This window comes from Ochlerotatus camptorhynchus, unplaced genomic scaffold (assembly GCF_037179485.1).
Source record: "Ochlerotatus camptorhynchus isolate MF236.1 unplaced genomic scaffold, CSIRO-AGI_Acam_v1.1 ptg000178l, whole genome shotgun sequence".
Taxonomy (NCBI): domain Eukaryota; kingdom Metazoa; phylum Arthropoda; class Insecta; order Diptera; family Culicidae; genus Ochlerotatus; species Ochlerotatus camptorhynchus.
The window spans coordinates 3,543,643-3,570,738 of NW_027040668.1; the positions used below are offsets into that span (position 1 = coordinate 3,543,643).

General features: G+C 37.6%; 1 protein-coding gene across 1 annotated transcript in view; it reads left to right on the forward strand.

Moving 5' to 3' along the window:
• LOC135701880 (protein sidekick-1-like) overlaps positions 1–6,210 on the forward strand; it is a 370,179-nt gene extending 363,969 nt beyond the window's left edge. Inside the window, exon 6 of the mRNA XM_065222824.1 lies at positions 5,529–6,210. Coding sequence (XP_065078896.1) covers positions 5,529–5,746 — 218 coding nt within the window. The 3' untranslated portion in view covers positions 5,747–6,210. The remainder of the gene's footprint in view (positions 1–5,528) is intronic.
• The last annotated feature ends 20,886 nt before the right edge of the window (positions 6,211–27,096 follow it).

The window sequence follows — 27,096 nt, forward strand, 5'->3', positions numbered from 1 at the left end:
AATATTGTTCAATATCACTGGGACACATGTGATCATCATGATTCTGAATAACATATAACAAGGCTTGCAGTATTTTTCATATTTATCAATATATTAATAAAATCCATATTCAGCAAACATTAAATCCAAGGATGAATTAGTTAAATTAAAAGTGGTAGATTTTTAATATCAGTATGCTTGACATTTCGAGTTCAAAGCACAGCACATCAACAACGATGTGCAATACAATCTAAAATCAAGTGATTTGTTGTTGATTTCATCGTGCTTCGATATGATCTCTTCCAAGGTATTTGCACATCGATTCACAATGTTTGGCAAGTAGTGCAAATTCAACAGAAAATCACTTTACATGAAAATGATTTTTTTTACCTTGTACGGGACAGCGAAGATTGTCAAAGCAAACGCAATTCATCTACACTGGATTAAAGCTCTAATTATTGCGGTGCAGTGCTGAGATTTGTCATTGTCATTGACATATTTTCGCGCAATATTTTGTTTTTTGACAAATTTGTTTTTCACATAGTCACTGACAGACTTGATTCTCAAAAAACCTTCGTCAAAAAATCATTCATTTTTTCGTCAATGAAAAAGATTGCCCTGGTACAAAAAGTGTGATTTCGTGCATTCTATGTCACATTATTGTTATAGTACGTTCAGACTACAGAGTTATAACATGTTATAGCGCTATCTTGAGGGTGGTTTCTGTGTTGCAATTATTTGACAACCGTTATAACATGTTATAACTCTCCAGTCTGTACAGCGTTTTATTCAAGTAGTTCAAGACATAGATGCTTGTTCACTTTAACGGCTCCTTGTAATTATGTTACTCATGTCACATAATTTTTTTTTAATAAAAAAATTTACACATGTTCGTCACTGACAGCATTGTCATTGACAATTGACATGGTTTGCCTTGACGATGACTGTTAGTGACCACAGCAAAGTTGTCAATATCACCGTGTATTGTCGAGATTTTGCGGCACAGTGTACACTATAGAAGGTGAGATATTCCGGTAAATTTCATTTGAATGAAATTTTTTTCGTAAATAAACGAACATATGAACGAAGTCTATATAGGCATTTTTAATGCACCACCAACGTAGAGTGCGCCAGGTGAGTTCGAGAGGATACGTCAACCAAACCGTTTGTTTACATCTGCATAATAATTTGATGAAATTAAAGCATTTTTCATTGATCATCTCGTAATTGTCTTTTTTTACGATTTTTCACAGACTGAACTGATTTGCTATTAACACACACGAAATCCGAATGTTAATAACCAGTTAGAGGCTATTATAATTTTTAATTTTTTTTCAACATTAATATTCCTGAACACTAGCAGGATCCTCCCTACCAAAACTTAGCGCCAGCTCTTAAGTGTTCTTTGATCACAGTATTTAATAGAGAGGTTTCCAAGCCAGTACCGTGTTTGCATTAGTATTATTGTGAGGCAAGTATAATCATACTCTATGCCCAGGGAAGTCCATGTTTCTATCGGATAAAAATCATAGACCAGATCGAGAATCAAACCCAGCTGCCTCCAGCATTGTCTTGCTTCACAGCTGCACCTTTACCGACTGAGCGAATGGAGGCCCGCCGAAAAGTAATTTTTGGTCAAATATTTACCAAATATCAGACAAATGTAATGGCTTAGGCAAACAAATATGAGAAATAGCATTATTTGGCAAAACATAACAAGTCAACGTGAGAGAAAACGCGTATGATATCAGCTTAACTTACAATTCTTCCAACGTTGATTAAATTTACGATCCATGATGCTTTAACCCAACTTGCAATATCGTACTTCACTGGCCTAATTCTAGCTATCAACGCATACATACATATATACAATAAACATATATACACTATAAAACAACCAAGGCTAAACTGTACGGAAGCTAAACACCATCACCTTACGACTCTTCCATATGGAACCAGCCGGTATAAAGTGCCGATGAAGTGTAATAAACTTTTATAGAGCGAGACGAAAAAAAAAGGATTTTCATTTGACACCCTAATGGGAATCGGTCACGAAACCAGTCCGGTGTGGTGGGGTGGCGGCGTTGAGAGCTTTCCTAAGTCTGCCAGCACACGACTGGACACTTTCTTAAAACAAAATTAACGAACTGGGCGACGACAACGATGGTGGCAGGAATGTGGATCAAAAATGCATGAGTGTGTGCAGGACTTCGACGAGGGCGGGAAAAACTTAGAACAGCATTAAGGAAAGCGATCGATGGAATCATTCAAACTGTTTATTGAAGTATAAATATATTGAACCTGTTTAAGTCCTTTAGGCTCACACCCCGTCCTAGTACCCATTGTTGAAACGACGAAAACTGTCGAGAATCGCTACTTTATTGGCTGATAATTGGTGCAATATGTCAAAGTGCAGAAGGTCGCCCGTCCCAGTAGGGTCGTTAGCGTTCGTAAGGTGGTGATTATTGCGTCGCCAACAACGAACGGCTGCCTTTGCCATGCTGACAACATAGTTTTATTCCCGGGTCGGTAGGTGATGTGTGCTTCCCCCTAATAAGGTCACCCTGGCAGGTATGGTGATTGAATTAATTGCAAGCGCGCGCCGGGAATCGGCATCGTAATGTCATCCATTTGACAGAAATGGCACACCGCTAGTTCAGCCTGATTTGGCTCGACCGTGTCTCTGATATGGTGCCGGCAGCGAATCCAGTCAGCCCATCAGGGTGGGTGGTTTGATTTGAATGGGTGTCGTTTAGGGGCACGGTTTGCCAATAAATGGGCATAGAATATGCATTAGATGATATGCGGAAATGGCGTAGGCGATATTTATCGCTTTTGGTTGTTTGTTTACTTTTGCATGTGAAATTAGCGCTTTCATCGAGGATTTGGAGAAGTTTTAAGGGTTATGTAATTCAATGGAAAATTATGTTAAATGATGGTAGAATTGGAATTTTATGCAAAGTTGCATGAGAGTTTTCTTTCCTGGTTGGGTTTATCAACTGAAAGAAATAAAATGATTTGTATTTTATTAGATGTACTAACCAAAAACAACATTTCGCCAGCTATTAAATTAAAAATATTTTAAATTGAATCGTCTCATTTCAGCATCATTAGTCAGGTTTGTCTATCGACCGTTGATGGGCCACCATTCATCTAAATACGGTTAACCTCGACAAACATTTTCGCGCTTGATTGCCAGCGCCAGGACACCGAGATAAATCAAACACCCGGTACAGTCATTTGCAAAAATTATTGCTCACATTTTCCACAATGTCACACTCATTCCAAACTATGCGCGGTTGCAATTGTAGCCATTCAGTGCCATAATGTCGGTTTCGACTAAAGCCCCGGAATGACAGATGCCAAAAATGAACTCAAATGCTATCCTAAGCGTAACGCAGTGTTCATTTTTTTAGCGTTAGCTTTCCGAGAATCGGACCCCATCATAATTATTGCACGAGGCAATTAAAGTGAATTCTCGTCTCATTTTTAGTCAAACCTAATAACGGACACCATTTCATTTGGAACAGTGACGCAGACCGGGGCAATAAAATTAACCATTTCGAATAACAACCCAAATTAGAGATCCCCTAACAGATTTCCGCGTTATCTATGGATCGGTGCGGTAGACTACTGACCGTGGCACATTCAAAAACTCAATCGTTTCCAAACGATTTCCTAGCTTAAATGGAGAATTGGTTGGTTTGTCGGATGCAGCAGGAAGAACGGAGACCAGCTCTTTACGTGCCCCAGCTGCCACTGGAAAACTGCTGCTGGCTGGCCAAGTGTGGTCCACACTCGCAAGAGTGCGCCAGGGATTCATAATTTATCTGCTTTAATAGTCCCGGTCTGGGGTTGGCCAATATGCACCATCTGGAAAATTATATTTACCAATAATATTTTGCCAAACCGAAAAACAACCCCGGCTACACGCACGATCGCTAATTTCATGCACAAACATCAAAAAGTTTCCATATCGCGGTGAACCGTTTACGTAGTGTGTTGATAGGATGGAAAATGGGTTGATACAAAATTTGTAGCGCTGCCCGAAGTCATTTGTTGGCAACTTAATGGCTCTGCTGCTGCCGTGTAATAAAGTGGATGAGCGAATTTTAGTTCTGGTTGACCACTCCAATGTTGGTGCAAATGGATTAATTTATTTTATCGATCTGTATCTGTGGCCAGTTGAATATTTATCGTAACGAGTAGCATCTTCTTCGGTTTATTTGTTTGCATGGTTGTGAATAGTACCTAGCGTAGATTTCACTTCTTAGGAGTGCTATGGGAATAAATGACCAAATTCACGAATTTGCTGCCACAAAATTGCTCGATTAGTTTCAGCTAACAATGATTACTGCACAGTGGTTCAACGAAAAGGAAGAATGATAGAGATTAACGCCCCAAAAGGGATGCATTTTTTTGGGAAATAATTGGCTGCGCTACTGTTGCTATTGGCTAAAAGAGTTGAGCAAGTCTATCGTGGTGGTTACTCAGGAGTAACCATGAGTAGTTTTGATCAAAACTAACTGGGCGCGGAAATATCGATCTACATGCGCTTCTCCTGTAATGCAAATTAACGCATAAGGGAATTTTCGAACGCCCATCCGTTACTATGCGCTCATATGAGGAAAATTGCACTGCAAACATTCAACATGAAATATATTCTGTCTTCAACCAGATTCTGTCAGCGTCTTCAAATTTTCATTAAAACATTACAAATTCAAAATCAACTTTTCAAACATTATACGCCTATATATGTGTCATGACAAAAATTTCGACACTCATCTTATATTATTACATCCATAAGGTATAAATGAATAAATAGTCTGGTTTTATTAGGGTCACCTTAACCTTTCAGTGCCCATAGGTGGCACCTTTTTGTTTTGCCTGTCAAAAATCCAATTCTTAGCCAAATTGTATGACACTGGCTGTAATTGAAAGCTATACCAATCTTCTTTGATTTACTGTAAAGCGTTCCAGATTGAACCCAAGTGGCATAGGGAATCAGTTCCAAGCTAAAAAAAGTCCATTTTATAAAAATGAGTTTACTTTTACGGGTCCTTTATGGGCACTGGAGGGTGAAAGCAAATGTGTGGGAGTCGAAAGACCCAACCATATCCCATGGAGATGTTTATTTTCCTGGACAAGCTCTTATTTGCGAAAAGAGGGTGCAACCGACTTGAGGCGGTTTCTATTGTTCGTCGTGAATTTCTATGAATTGATTTCTATGAATAATTCTGTTTGAAAACAAACATCACAGTTTGTTGATGAGAATCAAAACGTAGCTGTATTCTTCTATTGCTGTAAGTAAAATGCAGTAACCGAGAGTAACAAGTAGTAAAATGAGCTTATCTTATAATTCGAGCCTGAAATAACTCATAAAAACTTTCCGCTCAGAATATGACCCAAATTGAGCTCACCGTTTTCGTGGGATCCTTTCGTGCCATTTATCTTCCATTACCAGAGAGCAAAAAGTTTAAACAGTTCCAAAAAACTAATGCCAGCTTTTAAACTAACTACTCCTTTCTTGTTTCCCTTCTCCATTGCAGATTCCGCCAGTGTATTCGTCCACGTCATAAACGGCGAGAAACCAGCCGCAATGCAGCACGGGAATAGCAGCGCTAATAGCATTTTAATAAATAAACATAGTTTTAGCTTAGCGTACCTGGCAGCGGCTCCGGGTGGTACAAATTTTATATTATCATTAACATCGTCATGGTTTTGTTTGGCGCTGAAATCAATATTCTTGAACGGTGCTTACAGGTGACTTGCGGTGTAAGTCCATCCGAAAATAGAAAATACGTTACAGAGCATTCCCAGTACTGAATTGTTTCCTATTGTTTGCACATATCGATTTGTTCCATACAACACTGATCGTTACCCTGTGATACTGAGCAATGGATCACAGGCTGGCACCGGTTGAGTAATGAAAGTATTGGAAACAATATCAAAATGTTAGGAAAATTAGTCGTGATTGACACCGCTATCGGTGTGAAAAATACAAAGAGACGTGTACATAATAGGCAAACTCCCAGAGGTATGATGTCTCTCACGTTAGGATAGAAATAACTATAGCAAAATGTAAAATTTACATCCTAGATAATGTCGCGTTGCACAAAACCCATTTGTACAGCCGTATTCGAAGCAGAACTCATTAAATCACTAGGCATATGACAACCACATCAGAGGAATGGTGAAGCTAATTGAAAATGTTTGGTACGACCTGTTTGATCCAACACACGATGCATGACTGAATCAGCTTGTGAAGTAGGTTACGATGGAAGGTTTAATTTTTCATCAACATACATATGTAAAGGCTGTGCAAAAAATTATTGCAGCACTCATAAAGTATCCCCAAAAGAAGTTCATTGTCCATCCATAAAATAATTTTTCTTTTATATGTTAAGATGATTTTTTTTTCGAGACAAAATACTACACCACTATTGAAAAATGATGAAGTATTCGGTTTTGATACAATTGTCATTCTTGCCTTCATCGCAAGGAATCGATTCTAATTGAAAAGTTCAGCTATTTATAACCTTCGAAGAGTTAGAGCACTCTCCAAAGGCTTGTCCCGTTGTCAGCCTAAATTGGGTTCCTTAGCAACAAAAATCAAGCAACGACACCGATAATGACCATGCATCACAAGATTGATCGATTTATTTTTTTTTTGACGTAGACTACGTTTTACGGGAAGGTACTGGGGGTAAATCGAAAATCTAAAATTGCGACCGTCACGAAAAGGTGTAATTTTTTCAACCATATAAGCTTTGTCATTTATAGATGAAATTAAAATCCGAATACACCAATCTATAGGAAATACTTTTCGTAAGCTAGTGCAATAAACTTTTTTTTTATTTTTCATAAAAAACTGTTTTAAAAATGGACAAATAAAAAGTGATAATTTTAACACTGTTTTCATGAAATAATCGTTCACCCCAAACCCAGTCCTCATAATCAAGTACAATTTGGTTGCACATCGTGCTACTTGAATCAGAAAAGTTGTAAAACAGCGTTGCTAATGTGCCTCAACTTATTTTCGCTTCGGACGGCGGGTAAGCAGATAGCAGCAGCAAGCAGAAGCAGTTGGAAGGCGGTTCCTGTCAAGCGTGCAGAGTTTGAGTTTTGCACCTCGAACTTTGCGCGTCGTTCCCGTCGAGATCATTGGCTGCTGGTAGTGGCGTCGCATCGATGGCGGAAGCGCTCCTTGCCTGAATGATAACTACAAATCTCGATTTCTTTTCGGAAGGACATATCAGCTTTTGTAAACAACGCATTTTATCGTCGGTTTGGCATAACTAATAGCTCGCCCCACATACTAACACCGCTAACAGGTTGGGAAAATTTTCCCCTATCTGATGGTAGTACTAGCATGTGTGAGCGAGCTATCAGTTACGCCAAATCGACGATCAAATGCGTTGTTTACAAAACCTGATACGTTCCTTCGAAAAAGTAATCGAGAAATACTTCTTGGGCTGTGTACCAATTGCCGAGTTAAATTTAACTTGTGGTTAAACGTGACATTTCGTAAGTTATGTTCAATGTTCGAAAATGCCGGAAATTGATCAGTTTTCAAACAGAACTCAGCCACGGTTAACAAAATTTAACTTCTAGTCGGTCCGAAATCAGATCCCTGGCAAGACTAGTACTCGCTGAAGCCGCCACCGATGGTGGTGGTGTTAGTGTTGACAACACGTTTTTAAGCTACATTCATGTGTGCCGCATGGTTATATCGCGTTAAAAGTTTTTAATGAAAAAAAAAAAAGATTATTATAAGATAAATTGATACATTGAAATTGATTATTTTTTTACAATACTAGTGTTGTGCCAGATAAGTTTGAAGCTCTCCAGTCCAGATTAAAATAAATTGTTCCGGCGTTATGTAAGGTAACTAAACATTCTCAACACCAAACGACAAAGGGTCCAATTCCTGGTTTTGAGTTTTGGTTATTATCCTTCCCATCCCCACCACTATCAACGACGTGACCAGGGGGGGGGGGGCGACTCTATCTAAAATACAGAGAAGATTTTGCGCACGCGATGAGTAGAAAGATAAAACCACAGACAAACAGACGTAACTCTTTGAAAAACTTGTTCTTGAAAACATAGTATCTCAAAACATATAACATCAGTAGCGACATCTATCTGGCTTCTCGCGGAAAACAAGCTTGCTCGCTAACTCGTAAACAATATTGCATAAAATTTCTATAGAATATATAGAAACGTCAAACTGATCCGATGCCAGCGCTGCGGCGAGTAGTTCGCGGAACTGATAATATTCAAATCAACCGTTAAATGCATGAACGAAGATACACAATGAAGAGTTACGTCTGTTTGTCTGTGATAAAACATTGATGATGTATTTTTCTTGCAAAAAGATGGATCCCGATGCGAGTAAATCGATTTAGGGAAGATGTATAAATGACGTAGCATTTTAGGGGGACCAACCATGTAGCAAAATACGTTACAAGCGGGAGGGGAATAAAAGGTAGTTATACATGAAACGGAAACACAGTGATATGCAACTTGTTCCACCAACGATTTTTTGAACTTGGAATGGTTTTGGGTTTTGGTTACCACAGCAAGCTTCTAGATGAAAATCCTTTACCACTTTTCTTTATGGAAATAACAGTCATGTGTGGTTAGAACAATTGAAAAGAAACTTAAAGTCAGTATTTTGGAACTTGTAGCTTTGTTTTTATTGCATAACAATCATAAATTTTTAACGAATACATTGACATATTAAAAACCAAGTTAATGCTTAACAATCAATCACCCTGAAACAAAATCAGTTTAGTGAGCTTTTTGCGCAGCGTTGCTCGAAAACCTGAAAAACTTTTAGAATAGTTTTCCAAACAAAGTTTTAAGTACAGTTCAATTGTCAGTTTTATCAGGAGATTACGATGATTTCTTAAAGCATCTTGCTCCAGGATATGCTGCGACAGTTTTTGAAACACTTTCGGATTATCCAGTATTTGCCGAAGGACATTATTTACCAACTTTGAATAATACTTGGGAACATTGAAATTATTATAATCTCCAACCAACGATTTGAACGCCTTCTCCGCAGACTTACAGATGATAAAAATATCATTCTGTGCGGATCCGTCCATCTTGGTCAATTCCTCCAAGCATTCGTCACATTTGATCTTCTTTATCAAGTTCTTATGTACAGTATGTGCCAAATTCGTAATTGCACAAGAGAAGATAGCGTTATCCAAGTTTGTCGAGTTGCATATTTCATTAACAGGAAGATCCATTTCAATTAGAACAGACACCTTGGCCTGATTTCGACTATTTATCGCATCTAAATAGTACTGGGCTTTGTCGCTAACATGCAGCATTTTTATTTCATCGAAGTCAGTGCAATTACCTGCAGCAGATGAACGTACTGCATTATTTACTAGCAGTCGTTTGTACGCAGCCTTAAATTGCACAGCAGTAGGGTTATTGAACCCTCCTCGAGATCGAATAGCCGAAAAAAAACGTTTCAAGGTGATCCTGGCTGACTCTGTATCCGTAGATCATATCAAGTTCTCCTAGTTGCACCACGTACCTTTCATACAATTCCAAAAAACTGCGCATGTCAATAACGAACCCCAGAAATCCAGTTTTGTTGATGGATGTCAACACCGGGGACCACACCATAGCTTCCGACTTTTTGTACTGAATCTTCAAGGAGTTAAAAAGTTGTTCTGCTTTACGGAACAACGCAGCATACTGCTCAATGTTATCTGCTGACATGGGTTTCTTATAGCCAACGCTGTCATGGTGCTTACTATTCATAATGTCGAACACATCATTTATAGTTGTTATAAAATCAACTGTTTCTTCACAACCGGTAAATTCATCGCAGGTCTCACTCAGTTGTCGAATGCCTTCAGCAACGCTTCGACTGAGCGTCTGAGCAGCAAGATCAACGCGCATTTTCTCGTTAGCAAAATTTATATGTCTGTCCGACAGTCGACCAGCATATCTTATGCCACAGAGATTTTGGGTTTTATTCAACTCCTCGATAAATTTCCATTTTATATGCCCTGTGTTCGTGTTAAAAACCGCTTTGGCTGCTAAAGTATTTCTAACAAGCTTTAGCATATGGCACGGATCTAACATAATGAAAACCGGGTCATTGCTAGAAGGATGCGGAAAGAAGGTTTTCAAATTTGGACCGTTCTTAAGGCATGCACCCAACCTGTTCGCGGTGCTGAAATTCGTGCTGGTTCCATCAAATGTGAACGAAATCACGGTTACGCTGATGCTATGCAAATACATCAAAATGTTTTCGATAAGAGAGACTTTTTGTTCCGTATCCAGGGAGTCGGATAAGAAGTATCCAATTGGAATTTTCCAATTTTCCGATATTCCGGTGACCATGAAAACAAAGGCTTCTTTCGCCACGGGCAACTCGTCTGAGTTATCTGGTATAAATTCTGAATACTGAACTACTCCTTCAAAACATTTTTTTATGTCATTCCATTCTGTGTGTCTCCGAATTGCCACTTCATCCATCATTAGCACTACGAGCAACCGTTTACCAGTCGCTTTGCACTCGTTTGCCTTAATTTCTAGAGCTGCCATTGTCTCTGCGGTCAATCCGGGTTCCCCATCGACAGATCTATACCAACGTATGATTGTCCTGGGATGAGGCAAGCGGTTTTGGAATGCCTGGCGTACGAACTGATATGCTCGGGGTGAATAAAAATGCAAGGTAGTGGCGAAGCTCCTCAACATTTCATTATAAGGCTGTCCCTGTCGGTATGTCTGCAGCGTACGGATCAATGAATCACTCTCACTGAATGCCTGCAGACCAAATAGATTTATGAAGTATGTTAGTAAAATATCCTTTCTATAACATAAAAATGTTGGTTTTGAAAATGAAAATGAGTGTTCCAGTTATGACATAGGCACATGGCGTATTGGAACACGAATATAATTGAATTTAAGAATCTAAGATCTTTTTTCATCAAAAGTTAGTCAATAGGATTAGAAACAAGATGCAGAAATCTGAAAATTTATCATTGTTGAAAACTAGAACAAAAGTTTTTTTAAACATTTAATCCCATTTGCACCGATGAATCCACTGTAGGAATAATCGTAATAATCCGCCAAAAGTTCCTTTAACTGATTTTCTAGAAACGCAAATATCTGCAGTGTTACCCCAATTTCCTCATTATCGTAGACTGAAATTAAACACTTTCTTTTTTATGTCTTTTCAAATAACAAAAACGCGTAAGTAACGAAAATTAATTGAAAAATAGAAAACCTCAGATTGCATATGATACTTACAACCCTAAGATGATCAGCAGCAGTCTGTGACAGCATATTTTTATCACGAGCCTGCGCAATTATGTCCTCCATGCTCGTTAAGTGGTGTTGAAGTCTCCGGCACTTTTGTTGCAACATACGAACTTTATGTTTGTATTTTTGTTTAATTCGGTTAACGCGGACCACCGCTGTTGCCTCAGATCGTGATTTTAATGTCGATACGTTTGGTTTCTCGATATTATCTATTCTTACAACTCTTGACCTTGAGGGAAAAAATACATGAGAATATGATGAACCCACTTGCAATAAACATATGAATAAACTTGAAAAACCCTGGTATATGTGTAATATTATTACTGCTATACACCGTTCATACATTATCCCAAAAATCTATAACAAATAAAAATCTTACTTCTTATGAACTGGAACATAGTGGTTTGAATCATGGTCGTCAAGCAGAAACTCGAGATGTTCGCTGTAAATGACCTTACATTATTATCATTATTATAATATCTACAACTACAGCTAGTTAAGTAACAATTTACGTTTCGCAAGGATGAGTTTTTGGAAACACCGATGGTACTGTTCCTTTTTTCAAACATAGTTTTGATCCAATCACGTGAAATTGATCAGACATAAAATGTTTTCCACATATTCTCTGGTTATCCACCGATTGTATTTCTTGGCCTGTGAAAATCCTGATTGACGTTACCCACTGCTGCAATTACGTTTCAGAGGATGGAAAACTACCGAAACATGCAAATGTTAAGTTAGGATGAGCATTCAATCAACACTTCGTGAATTTACTTTGTTTACATTGTTTACACTTACCGATGACTGGAGACTCCTCCTTGCAATACTGGTGTAGTAATGCAGCTATCACATCCAATTATAATGCACTTCATTTTTAGGCAATGATAATTCCTGTTAAACACAGAACACAGCACCTATGGCACAACAAAGATGAAAAAAAAAACTTCCCGCCGCTCGCGACAAACTTTCCTAACAGCGCATTACGCATGAACAGAGCTTGCTTGCGAATATTTGCAGCAGCTGTCAAATGTTGACGTAAAATCGAACCAGAGAACCAGGATTTTTCGGCTTCACACAAAGTATATGGGAATGACATTTGCGTCATAGATGTGTCCGAAATAACTACACTCGTATAGCAGGGTTATTCGATAACTCATCTGTCACTTTAAACCACGAGTTAAATTCAACTCACCCATTGCGACACAGCCTTGGAAGTAAAATTAGGGCCATCCATAAATTACGTATATTGTTGACCAATTCCCCCTCGGAGCGTGTTTTGCAATACACTTAATACATGGCCGGTCCCAACTTATGAAACCCCTCTCCTCCCTCAACTACTACGTTATTTATGAAAGTTCCCTAATCATTGGGCAACACTGAAAGACAGCAGCACACACCACACAAAATGAGTTGGACTAAAGAGCCTGGATTTATAAGTCATAAGAAAAGTCATTCCAATCGAGCAGAAGACCTGTCAAATGGATAAAATGTCGCAAAAAACATTTTAGCTTGAAATCCTTCTATTTAATTCTCGGTACATCTTTAATCTATTGATTGAATTAAAAAAATCTTAATATGGTTTTCTAAGATTTCGTGCGTTTTGTAAACGCACATTCATTATTTTGAATAAGAAAACGGGAACGGGGTGTTTCTGTGGTGATAAAAAGGATAAATCAAGACCAACAATTGAAATGGCCTCAACTCCATTTTGTAAACAAACCTTGTAAGGCCATTTTCTCGCAAACCGAAACCTAAACCACAATCGGGTAGAGGAGAATTTCCCCTACTTGTTGATTATGTTGGTTTCTCTTGGCGGTTCGGTTTGCGAGAAAATGGCCTTATAAGGTTTGTTTACAAAATGGAGTTGAGGCCATTTCAATTGTTGGTCTTGAAATGTGATAAATTATCAGACGGTACCTCTATTTATGCTTTTAGATTGCTATGAAAGTCCCTCCTACTTGGAAAATTATGCTATAGAACGGTTTATACAACCCCAGTTTTTTTTTTGCATAATTCTTCAAGTAGGAGGGACTCGCAATGCTTATCTCTTAGGTAGAGGTACCGTCGAGTTTTTTTTTCAGTGCTAGGTTCTGAAATTCGGCAGTGAGCCTACTTGGGCTGCTTTTAATGTTCGATTCTCTTCATCGATTTTCTGTTTACAGCTAAGCGAAACAATTCAAGCTAAACATTGTATTAGGTCCTAAGTAACATCGACAAAATTCTCTTCGTCGACTTTCTCCTTGAATCCACTCGGCCCAGGTATTTTCAGCACACATATCGATAAAAGAAGTTCTGTGCTCAAGTTCTGAAGGCTGTGTTCCATTTGGTGAATTTTTACCTAAATTTTACAGATGGAAAATTTTCAAATAAACCTGCTATTCCAGCAAACTTATTTCTGACAAAAAAGAAATCAATTTGACATATCCAGAACAACATGTGAAAAGGGCATACCAGCTTTTTGTAAACAAACCTTCTTATGCCCTTTTCTCGCCACCCATATGACACCAACGCAAACCTTTAACATCACAGGGTAGGGGACACTTTCCCCTTCCCGATGATATTGCTGGTTTGCGTGAGCGACCCTCGGTTGGTGAGAAAAGGGCCTACAAAGGTTTGTTTACAAAAAGCTTGTATGCCCTTTTCACATGTTGTTCTGGATATGCTTTCTCGAAAATCGGCCGAGGGATTTTCGAACATCTTTATTTATTTTCGAAGTGTCAAATCTAAGTGAAAATTTTCCAAATGGAACACAGCCTTAGTATATTTTTTATTTGTTCAATCGGTAGATAGAAGATATACCGAGAACTTATTGGAGGGATTCATGGCTAATTGATATAATCTCGATCAACTATGAAATGTTGCATAACATTGATGCAAAATTGTGCACTACGTTTTTGTAGGTGCATTTATTTTTAGCGTTTTGAAGTTGAATCGCTTAGGATCAATCTCATTACCATAGCAAAATTTCAAGAGTACAGATATCAGCTCTCACAAAACTTATAACAAAGAAACTGGAACTTCACGTTTGTTGCAGTCCAGTACACAAGGAGTTTCAATTTCATGAGTGATGTCACAACCGTCCAAGATTTATGTCCTAGAAATCTTGAAGTGATAGGAAATATCAGCCATCATGACGGTCATTGTTGGACGCTTCAATGAATCACCTGAAGAAAGCCTTACTCATATCTGATAGTAGTTTAGGAATCAAATGAAATAGAATATGAATTCGCATTTTTATGAGGTCCTGAATTTAATCAAGTTTTACTTAGTAGGAAATCCAAAATATGTACATAGGACCGAAATCATAGGTTACTTCTACTGTATTTTAAATCAATATCTAGAAAAAAATGCACGAGAATTTCACTACACAGCTTAACGTAGTCTACGTCAACCCTGTGGTCGTGTCTTGTACACAACCCCACCAAATTTTTTTAAATCAAATAGTTCTTTTTTTTTTTAAAGTTCGATTAGTATAACATACAGAAACAATATTCAACTAAGCTTCGGGTTGATCGAATCTGAACTGCCGGGCCTCACGGGAAAAAAACAAAGCTGTAGAAAATTACCCATTGGGTATTTTCTCTTGAAAATTTGAGAAGATGTAGTTTAGAGTGTATTGTTTACACTGTATTTTTATCGCTGGCAGTTTTTTTCAAAGTTGGAATAAATGGCGTCACCCGAAAAGCACGTCGTGAAATGATTGCGCAAGCACCTGGAAAAACCTCAACTCTCTCATCGGGACATCGGAAAACAACTCAGAATCGTACAGACAACGGTGAGTCGTGTGATTAAACGCTATGGTCAGAATGGATGTTCTATTAGTGATCAAGATCACAAGCGTGTCGTGAGAGCGTTTAAGCGGAATCCCAATACTTCTGTCAGGGATGTGGCCAAAAAGTTGAATCTGTCCAAGTTTTTCGTTCAGAAAGCCAAGGACCGGGAGGGACTGCACTTTTTACAGAAGGCTCCAAATCGTTACGAACGGCAAAATACGGTGGGAAAGTCACGGGCCCGAAAACTGTACACCCAGATGCTGACGAAGCCTCATTGTCTCATCATGGATGATGAGACTTACGTCAAGGTGGACTTCCGTCAGCTTCCGGGGCTACTGTTCTTCATCGCCCAGCACAAGTTTGATGTTCCGCAAGAAGTAAGGAAGCAGAAACTTTCAAAGTTTGCCAAGAAATACATGATTTGGCAAGCGATCTGCTCATGTGGCAAACGGAGTGCGCCGTTCGTGACTACCGGGAGTGTAAACGGGGAGATCTACCTCAAGGAGTGTCTACAGAAGCATCTGCTTCCTCTGTTGAAGCAACACGAGGGGCCTACGATCTTCTGGCCGGATCTAGCTTCGTGTCACTATTCAAATGACAATTCGTACCCAAGGACATAAACTCCCCCAATGGTGACAAGACTCGGCTTTGTCCACCGAGGATGATCATGAAGCAAGGCAAAATGAGTTAGTTAGTCTTCACCTATGTGATTCCCAATCTTCTATTTGTGGTTACCTAGTTTTAAGTGGTTAATACTAGGGTTCTGATGCATGGTCATTATCGGTGTCATTGTTTAATTTGGTTTAAAGGAATCCAATTTTGACTGAAAAAGGGTGCGCCTTTCGATGGTGCTCTTACTTTTCGTATGATATAAATAGCGGGACCTTTCAATTAGAATCGATTCCTTGCGAGAATGAAAACTGTATCAAAACCGAATACTTCATCATTTCTCAATAGTGATGGAGTAATACGACATGCACTAAACTAAGGACACGGGATATATTACAATAGATTGCAGTGATTTTATGTCCTGAACAGAGGAAAAAAGAATTTCAGGGAGATGCAGATAATTAGGCAAGTCAAGAGAACTTCAGAGAAGTAGAGATAACTTGAAGAAAATTGGTGAATATTTTAAGAAGTTCCAAGTAGTTCAGAGAACCAAGGTCTAGAGATATTATGTAATTTTCAGAGATCTTAAGGGTAGCTCCAATGATTTCAGGGTAGTTCCAAAGACTTTATAAAAGTTCGCATCAGTAAGGGTATGTTTCAATAAATTCAAGACAAATGCATGCAATTCTGGAAAATTTTAAGAATTCTTAAGAAATGTCGGGAATTTCAGGAATGTCCAGAGAACTTCAGAGAAATTAAAAAAAAACTTCAGTAATATTTCGCAAACTTCAAAGAATTTCAGAGAACTTCAGGGAAATTTTAAAGGTTTTTACGACAGTTCTATTAATTTCAAGACCATACGAAGAACTTTAGAAAAATTGAGGGAACTTCAGGGAAGCTATGAGATCATCAGATCAGATCAGACAGCCCAAGGGCAGTTCAATTCATTTCAAGGAAATTTCTGGAGCTTTGAAAGTGTTCCGGATTATTCGAAAACCTAGTAAGTTGAACATCAGGATAATGTGAGAACATTTTAAGGGAAGTTCCGTGATTTTCATGGCAGCTTCAAGAATTTAAAAAAAATGCAGGAACTTCAGCGAAGATCAGATAACTTCTTAGCAGCTCCATCAATTTTAAGAAAATAACGATATATTATAAGATGTTGAAAGTTTGGAGATTTTATGGTATTTTCAATATATTCAGGGATGTTTCGAATACTTTAAGAAAACATAGAGAATTTGACTGCAGTCCCAATAATTTCAGGAAAAATGTGGAGTTCCGAAGAAATTTGAGATATTCCGAAAACTTGAGGAATATTCCAAATAGTTCTGGAACATTCAAGGGTCTTCAGAAAGTTTAATGAAATCAGAAAAAAAAACATAAGAAAATATAGACAACCTCAAAAAAGTAACGAAAGCTTCAGTGAAGTTCATTAAAGTTCTGGTTAAATAAGACATTTCAGAGGAAGCTCCGAGAGGTTCAAAGATGCTTTCAAACATCAGGAAAACTATTGGAAATTGCGTAAAGATTTAAAAAAATACCGAGAGATCCAAGGAAATCTAGAGAACTTAAAGAAGCTCGGAGATCAATTGCGTAGTTCTATTAACATCAGTAAAGCACGTTAAATATCAGGAAAATCTATAATTTTGGTGAAATTTTAAGATGTTGAACAATTGATATTGAAAATTTAAGAGTTCCATTAACTTCAGGAAAATGTCATGAACTTCATTGAAAATCAAAGAACTACATTACTTATTTCGTTCTTAATTCACAAAAATAGTGGGAACTGTGGGGAACTTCCAGAAATTTCATGGAAACACAAATTACTTCAGGAATGTTATGAATTTTATGAAAAACTTGAGAACGTCACATAAGTTCAGAGAACTTCATTGTAACTCCGAAAATTGCAAATTAGTTCAGAAAACGTCAGATAACTTCGAGAACTTTTGGAAAGATTCATGAACAATATGAAAATGCGGGAGTATTTTAAATGAAGTGTCGTAAGCTTCAGGGCAGTTTCATGATTTGAGCAACAGGGAATTAATTTCAGGAAAATTATGTAAAATTAAGAGACGTTCACAAATTTTCAAGAAATCTAGACAACTTCAGAGATGTTAAGACAAGTTCAGGCACATTTTGAGAACCTCTTGGAAGTTCAAGCATTTTCAATGAAGTTAAGAGATTATTAGGATAGTTCTATTCAATTCAGGGCAGTTCCAAGAGCTGCCCCAAGGAGAAAACCCCAAGGCAGTTTCTTTAACTTCAGGAAAACTACAAAGACATTTCAAGCATTTCTGGATAAATTTTAAAGCTTCAGGATCTTCCTAGACTTTCAGAGACGAACCATCATAATTAGAAAAATTTAGGAAACTTCAAGGAAGTCCAGAGAAGTTTAGAGAAGGTACAGTACATATTTTAATGAATGTTTCGTGAGCATTTGGATAGTTTTGAAAACTTCGAAAGAACTTAAAGGCAGTGTTTTTTTTTACTTCAGGTATATAGTGGGGGCTTTGAGTAGATAATTTCAGGGAATTCCAGAGAAATTCACGAAAGTTTAAAGCTTTTTTTAAATTACGTGAACTTCAGAGCAGTTCCAAGAACTTCAGGAAAATCCAGGGCTGTTATATGAACAGCTGGAAAATTACAGGAACTCTATGGTCTTTGCTTTACTTTTAATATCTACCTGTAGTCGGAGATGAACTGGCCTGCGGCTAAAAATCACCTAAATAAAAAAGGAAAAACTGTAGCAAATCACAGTCACGTGACACTGTCTACTGGTATCTGTGGGTGAGTAACATTCCAGCTTGAATTAAATACGTGTTTTGCCCTATCCACTGTAATGTTGTGAAGAGTTTAGTTATTATCGCTTCCAAAAAAAAGCATATTAGGGTACATCGGCGATTAGGGGTTTGGCTTAACAAGGCTAGGGTCTGGGTCAACTCTAAATTGCGAAAATATTTTAGGTCTCAAAAGACGATTGCTTACTAAAGAATTGATGACATTTTAGGAATGGCACTCTTTCCTGTCAGTATTTTCAATATTTATTGCGAACTAATTGCAGACAAGTTCTTCAATTTCGAAGGAACTAAAGGGTGTTTAACATGTAGTTTTGCATTCTTGAAAGCATGGATTACATGGAAGGAAATAGTGAGTAATGAGCTCTAAATTTACCACTGCCTAATAATTTAAACATAGAAATATATTTCTTCATGAAACGAAATTGACAAATTTATGGTTTTTAAGTCAGTTTTGTTTTTAATGACATTTTTGAAATCTTAAGTTTGAAAATATCGATATGGGGTGAAATTGATCAACCCTTAAATATCTTTCAAGTAAGTATCTATTATATTATCATTTTAAATTAGGGTTCCGTGAATCCGAATCAATTGCTACAGTTTATGTTTATGTTTAACAGAAATTACATGAAAGATATCTTATAATGCGCCTAAATGTAGGTATTTTTTTCAAAATTATCAGGAAATTCCACAATCATTGATTTCTTGATATGTATTGAAATCAGTTTACCTTTTTTCATACTATATTAGCGAGATTTTTAGCTCGTTGGCTAGTTCATCTCGTAATGAAACATGTTAACAAAATTTACTTTATAATTCAGATTAATTGAAAAGTATCACTTTCAAATTAATGACAACAATCGTTGCAACCCCACCACCAGGTTTTAACAGCTATATGATACAATTGAAATTTATGCAGTAAACTCTTTTTTTTGTTCTGAGAAGCTTGTTGAAAGTATTCATTGGAGTCTCATGATGAAAAATTATCAAGAATTATCTTGATATCTATTACCGAAAATTTTCTTGGTGGCAACTAAAAACACAACCCATAAGCATTTTCACTCCGCTAGTCAATTTGCTCCCGGATTACGGTACTTTAATTTTGTTGTGATTTGATGTTATTTATATTTGATTCTAGTATGGCAAACATCTTTGTATAAACTTCAACAAATAGCTGGTGTTAGTTTCGATTCCAGTCACTAATGCACGCATCACATCTACACGTACCTACTATTCATTTTCAATCGTCTTTGGCCACTACCCCATCAGGCAACAGTTTTCAATTTTCACCTCGCACATGTAATTGACAGCATTGTTTGGAAAGCACCATCAAACTCACATAACAGCTCGGCTCAGCTCCCTCTAGCTTGCGTGAACGTAAAAACAAGCGAGCTTTAAAATTTGCGTTAATTATATAAACGTAATTGAATTCAGCCTTCACTTTGAATGAAGTTGATAATGGAAATTAAATTTGAAATATTTCGTTCATGATTAGAAGAAGACCGGGAAAGCTAAATTAAGTTGGAAGCAGCATGGCGAGAACGCCATTTGTGAAAATAGAAACTAATGAACGCGAGTTGGGCACACTAGACACATCATGTGTCACATTATTTTTTGCGTGTGTTTTATTTAGGACTGGATCAAACAGGACCGTGTGCAAGAGCGATAAAAGTTTATCTGTACATACTTTTAAAATCCATCTCAAAAGAATATCCTTTGTTTTGATTCCTGTATGGGAAACTCGAAAGCTGAAAATTAAAACATTGTTAATCTTGATCGAAGCGAAGATTTTAACAACAACCAAGCACATTTTTTTTAAATTTTGACAAAGTTGAGAAAGGTCACGCGATTATTGACACCTTTGAAAAAGTGTACCATCAAATCATTCAAGTTTCATGGAAACGAAGCCATTTGTCCACATTTAAACAAAAGCGAATGCTCCCATTTTTCATCCAAAATGTGATTAGTATAAGGTATACCCTGAGTGTAAGTTATTATCAATAAATGAAAAGTTTTTAATAAATCGGAAGGTGATGTTTTGTTTGCTAAGCTATGATGACATGCCATGTTGATAACGAGCTCTTTTCTCAAACAGTGTGAAATAAAGGTAAGTTCGTTTTGGGTTTCCACAGTTGTTAATTGTAAAGCAAGTACAATCTGGGCATTACGCTGATTCAAAATTTGAAATTTTCGCTACACAGTGCTCAATTGGTTCCAAATCGGGTCCTCATTAACCTTCCAAAATTTAAACCGAAGCTTATTCTGGTGTAAAGGTTTGACTCAGTCTTCAAGGTGCAGCATAGCACTGATGTGCAAGCAGGCTTTTGCACTTACCTGAGTATTCACTCTATGTTCACTAGACTGATGCAAAATTTGACTTTTTCGCTCCACAGTGCTTAAATGGTTTCAAATCGGGTCGTGATTAGCCTCCAAAAGTTACAACTCATTTGGTTAGAAACAGACTTCGCACAAACCATTTGAAGTTTACATGTAAATTACTATGAGAAATCTCAATTTTTTGTTCATTGCCTTCTAGTCTTTTTCAATATTGAGCTGCAAAACAGCTCGATAACTATTCTTATAGAAAATTTTCTCAGCTACAACTTTGCGTTTCTATGTAAAACGAGATAGGAAATACTTATTAATTATTTAAGAGATTGGTAAACTTATGACATGATCAAGCAGCTGATCTGTATGCAACACTGTATTTTGCAGTGTGACATAGTAGCCATGATTTTTGTGTCCTATTCAACGCCCCAGAAACACCAATGTTGCCTGCTGAGCAGTTGATTGAGCATGATCATAAGACATCAGCGCATTGAACCATTGATAACTTTCGATCCTTTCATTTAATCAAAAAGTTGTTTTCAGCAAAGTTGTATCTGGGACAATTTCCTACAAGTACAGTTGAAAGCTTTAGAAGCAGACCGATATGGTGAATTATTAGATAGACATGAACAAAAATCTTGGTTTTACCATAGTAATTCCCATACAAACTTCAAATGGTTTGTGTCATCTCAGTTTCTCACCAAATGGGTTCAAATTTTGAGAGGTTAGTCAGGATCCGATTTGGAATCGTTTAAGTATTGTGGAGCGAAAATTTCAAATTTTGCATCACTCTAATGTTCACGCATGTACTCAGGAAAATGATCTTGCACTCCAGCATGAGTGCAATGTTTACGTTCGAACATCGCTTGCTTCAGCGTTTGAAAAACATCTTTCGTAATCAAGTGCAGCAACCCGCCGTTAGTTTTTATACTCAACTTTGTTTTCATTCCTTTATTTTACGTCGGTATCTGTTCGGCAATCTAGTGCCAATCACCGACGGACATCGATTGTCATCCATTGACGGTAATCGACTGTACACAGAAAGGAAGCTTCCACACCTGCGTAGAATATCACACCCATTCAACACACTTAGGCCGGCCAACGGCTTTACTTCCCCCTTCTGAAGGAAGACGTGACCAGAAATTTTTATGCCTCAGAAAAATCCCACCGACATCGGCTGGGATTGAATCCAGACCCATTGGGGTGAGAAAGCAGTCACGCTTACCACTACACCACCGGCGCGTGTGACTGGCAAACGCGATACCTTTTCAGCGCGTTCGAAAACTAATTTTTATCCGAATATCTATTATTGGAAGGAAATTATTGCTGGTTAATACCCCGGAGGCGGCTGTTTGTGAAGCTATTTATCATGTGCTACTAGTAAATTTTGCTACTGTATTTCAAAATCCTAATTATTTAGACGGGTGATGTCTTCATCCAAGTTGATTTGGAGGACAAGGGTCACATGGGTGGTAGACATAGCAGTTCGAAATTGAACCACTAGGTGGCGCATGAAAATGTTCTCTACTGTCTCTTCTATATCTCCAGATACTGATTATTTAGAAAAAAAAGGGCTGCTTAGTGGTAGACGTAAAAGTTCGGAATTCACTTGGCAACATAATGGTTATGCTATATGAACATGGATATAGGATCATCGTAAAACTTACGTGGCATTTGGATCATATTTGGCCTTGGTAATCAGCCTTTAGAAGTGTCCAGATTTATGGACAAACTGTCCATCACGGTATTTTATTTATTAAAGAGATTTTCAGCCGTCGCCTGGTTTGTCTCTGCATTGAGTTAGAGTTCATGGTTCAACTTGCAGTAATTTCGAGTGACAGTTGATTTAGTTGACATATTTATTTAATCCTATAGAGCTTTCTATGCCAACCATTTTACATTTGTATATTGTGTGTCAAGCATATTGATATTCCATACCCAGGGTAGTCGAGAATATTTCTAACCCCATCTCGAACCCGCCGCCTCCAGCTTGGTGATACTGTGCCTTTACTGACTAGGCTATCTGAGGCCCCAAGGTTGGGAGATTGCCAATGCAGCTTTGATTGCCATAATTTCAAATTTGACCTTCATCTACTGCATTGCTACGGGTGTAATCTGTCATGATAGTTCATAATTAGAACTAAAAACTATTATCCGGCTAATTATTACCACATCCACATGCCAGCAATTTTGTCCCAATGGTGCCAATTGAATTCCGATAATCCCATGTATCCCGGGATGAGGATATAATTAAAGCCTTACATGGGGTCACAAAATGACATAATTCACTAAGGGCTATAACTTCATCAGTGCAGGGGTTGAAAACGGTGATTTCTGCTCCCGCAGCCGGAATACGAAATGAAAATAAAATAAACGTTCATTAATATTGCCAATAATTTATTTTCTGACGGCATAGTTATATCGCCCATATATTCGTACTGTGGTAGAGCGAAGCACTACCTTTACCCTAGAGGGATTACCTTTTTGCATCGCATATTTCTGGCAATGAGTGCCCAAAGGCATCCGTTTTCGGTTGACTATGGGATCATAAAGGAGTTAAAGTGGTTTAACCGGATGCCGAATGGTTTACCTCATGGTCCCTTGATTGAGCAAAATCGGCTCCACCGAAAGTTAATTAATTTAAATGAAAACTCATTCCACGAGGGTGAAGCATCAGGATACCAGATCATTGAATTATGTCAGGAAAACTCCGCAAATTAAGCCCGGAACAAATCATGATATTTACTTTTGTCACACGGTTGTTTGAGCCACTGGAAAGTCATACGAAAATAAAGGTATCATACAAACGAGTTTCATCTCAGAAAAAGGCCGCCCCAAGCATACGTCTCGTAAATAAACAATTCTCGATAGAGCTGGAATTGGGGCGTAACAGCTTTTGTAAACAATGACTTCTCTAGTTGATTTCTCGAAACTCAAGGCACGCCCACGCAAACCAACATAACGTTGATTTGAGTGAGCAAGTCTTGGCTTTCTAGAAATCATCGAGAGAAGTCATTGTTTACAAAAGCTGTTACGCCCTAATTCCAGCTCTGTCTAGAATTGTACGCACATAGACAAAATCACGCAAATTTAGGTGCTCTGAGACTGACACATACCAGCGTCAATTTTGACATAAAATTAAGTTATAACAGACTCGAAATTCAGCTCAAACTTACTTTCGTCGAGTAACGTTTTTTTTCAGTCCAGGAGCATTTAATTTTGTATTACATGGTTGTTTGCGTAAAGGATGTTGTCAAAGATGGATTCCGTCACGTGTAAAATTAGTTATAATTAAGTGTGTAGTTGCATGTTGCTAACGATGTTTATGGGCTACACTTAGGAGAGTCAAGAAACCTGAAAGGTTTGTGATACTAAGCTATGGTCCTCCCAAGTTCGTACATCACCGAGTCATGATTACAAAAAACCACCAGCAGCAATATGCACACAGCTGGGCTTCACATCGTAAAGGGACCACTGATATTCAAATTTCTGCCGGAAATGTTTCTTATTAGCGCCAGTTAATCAAGAACCGATATTTAGAAAACTCACCATTAATATTAAAACCACAAACGAAGTGACAGACGGAGTGGCTCGAAAACTTTGGTGACTAACCTGCTATTGCAATTTTTCAGTGTACCACATGGCAACACCACTACTACTGGATTGAACTAGCATTTTCACCAAATGTACTAGAATGTTTTGGTTCTATCTCTTTCACTCTACTCAAAACTGAAATGCATAAAAAATGACAAAATGATACACTCTTTGCACACTGTCAAAGAATCATTGTACACAAAATCAACTTTGTGCAAAACCAAAACAAAAATACTATCCCATCTGGTGGATGATGGCACAAGCTTCTAAGAAAATTCTATTACATCGAACCACATTATTTAAATTGATTTCTTCGCCAGTTAGTCGTCTGTCACTTCGTTTGTGATTAAAACAGTGCAACGGATATACAAACAAGTTTATTTATTGAGATAAATGTAAGATTTTCAACTTTTTCCCAGTGATATTCATATGAATAGTAATATCAAAGCCTGATATCATGCCTACTCAGTGTTCGAAGTGAAATTTAGTGCTATATCTATTTCTTACGTCAATTGACATTGTTGACAGCACGCAGCACTGCCTTTGGTTAACTACACATAACTAGAGTCGGTGTATAATGAGTCACGCCAAGAGAAAAACAGTTGAACTCGCATCACGGTTTTCGGAAGATTCCCATTCTTTTCACTTGGCAACAGAGGACTTCTACAACAACTTCAAATGACTTCTAGCGAGAGAAAAAATATTGCGGCTGTAGTAAATCATTATATCAGTGATTTTGTCAAATTATCTTAACAAAAAATAGTAGAAATTCTCACTACTAATCATAACCGAGCGTATCCCATGACACTTTAGCGCTCACTGCGTGTATATGCTCATTTCTTCGATTATATTTTATATTTTATTGCAATACCTTTCGTGGACCTTTCATAGCATCGTAATGTTTATTTACTTTGCACGATAGGTAGCCGGTTTGACAGTTCAATAGGTAGACTTGGCTTCACTCTTGGCGTGACTCATTATACACCGACTCTACACATAACATATGTGGAGCTTCAAGCAAAACTGCTATAGTTGGACATCGACCTGTCAAAATTATATTTTCGTGTTATTTCGAAACAGAGCGTTCATATGTCGTGCAAATGTCACAAACGTAAACAATGACTTCTTTCGTAAATACCTCGCAATTCTAAAAAAAAAACATCCTGGCCAACGATTCTATTGGGACTCTACACAATTATCGTGCTTGTTTACTTGAGTGAATTTTCATTTTCGAGAAATTCGCGGGAAAAGTCATTATTTACCTTTGTGACATTGGCACTTATGATAGAAAAGCAGATATATGGCAGAGTCGATGTTATAATAAGAGTCCCGCCAAGAGAAAATGTTGCGAATTAGAAGCACTGATTGTGATTTATTTTTCGTCAGAGTAAACGGCTTTCATTCAGAAGTGAAAAATTTCATGTCAATAACGGAGACAAAAAACAATTATAGAACCTGAAAAAGGTTCAAACAAGTGCTTGGTATGCATAATAAATACCACAATGTACTAAATAAAGCAAAGAAATGTTTTTCATCTCAAATTACTAAAATATTGTCAGTAATGAATGCAATAATTGTGGTTCACTGGCTGTGGGAGCAATCCCTAGTAGAACGCTTGTCACAAATCAAAAGTAAAAACTTATATACGAATTATTTCAGTCATAAACAAGTTGCTGTAACTTATTGTGATGAAAGTGTGCTACTCGGGATGATGTTTATTTACTTTGCTTGTTTGGTACCCCGCTTGACATTTCGGTTGGTACATCTGGCTTCACTCTCGGCGGGACTCTTATTATAACATCGACTCTGATATATGGTTGAATTCTCAGTAAACATTGATGTTGACGGTGACTCTTTCTGCAACTCTTTACTACTGTGTTAAAATCCCATAAGCATCTGTCAATATGTGCATGAAATCTAGCGGACTTTGTTTTCTCTCCACCATGGTACCAGCGAGCCGCCGTCTCTTCATGCAAAGATTGGCAGTTTCTTGTGGGGGGTAAGGAAAAGTTCACCTTGTTTCACGCACAGACTGACATTTGCCTATGGGATTTTACTATAGACTTCTCTGACGTTTATGAATTGCACAATTATTAGTGCAGAACATTGGGTGAATTCAAAGGTTTTCTTGCACTAATAATTATAATTTACCCCAAGTTCTGCACTAATACTTGCGCATTTCACAAACGTCAGAGAAGTCTATAGGAGTAAAGAGTTACAGAGTGGCCGACAAGGTGAATTGTCAATAATGGACAATTATTGTCAAAGTAATGCAGCCATAATTTTTGCGACTAGCTCTACAAGGAGGGAACAGGGGGCTTTTCAAAGGATTTTTTAAACTAGTATTTTCAAGTCGGTCAGAAACCAATCAACGGTGCCTATTTATAGATGCAATATTTCTTCGGATTGGATTCAGTACGGAAATTACGCTAATTAAATGTAATTAAATGCAAACAATACGAAGATTTGATGTTTAGACACGATTGCGTTGACTAGGTTTAATAAAACTACCATTTTGTCTATGGTATTGAAATATTGTTCACTGGGCTTTTAGTAAGTCATATTAACGTTTTGCTTTAAAGATGTTGACATATTTTGAAAAAATCTAGCAAACAATAATTTCGTAAAATAGAACCAAACGATTGCTTTTGCTTGTAAATGCGCTTATTGTTGCTTGAAAAATATGTTTCAAGCCGTTTCTGGTAACTTTCAGACAGCTA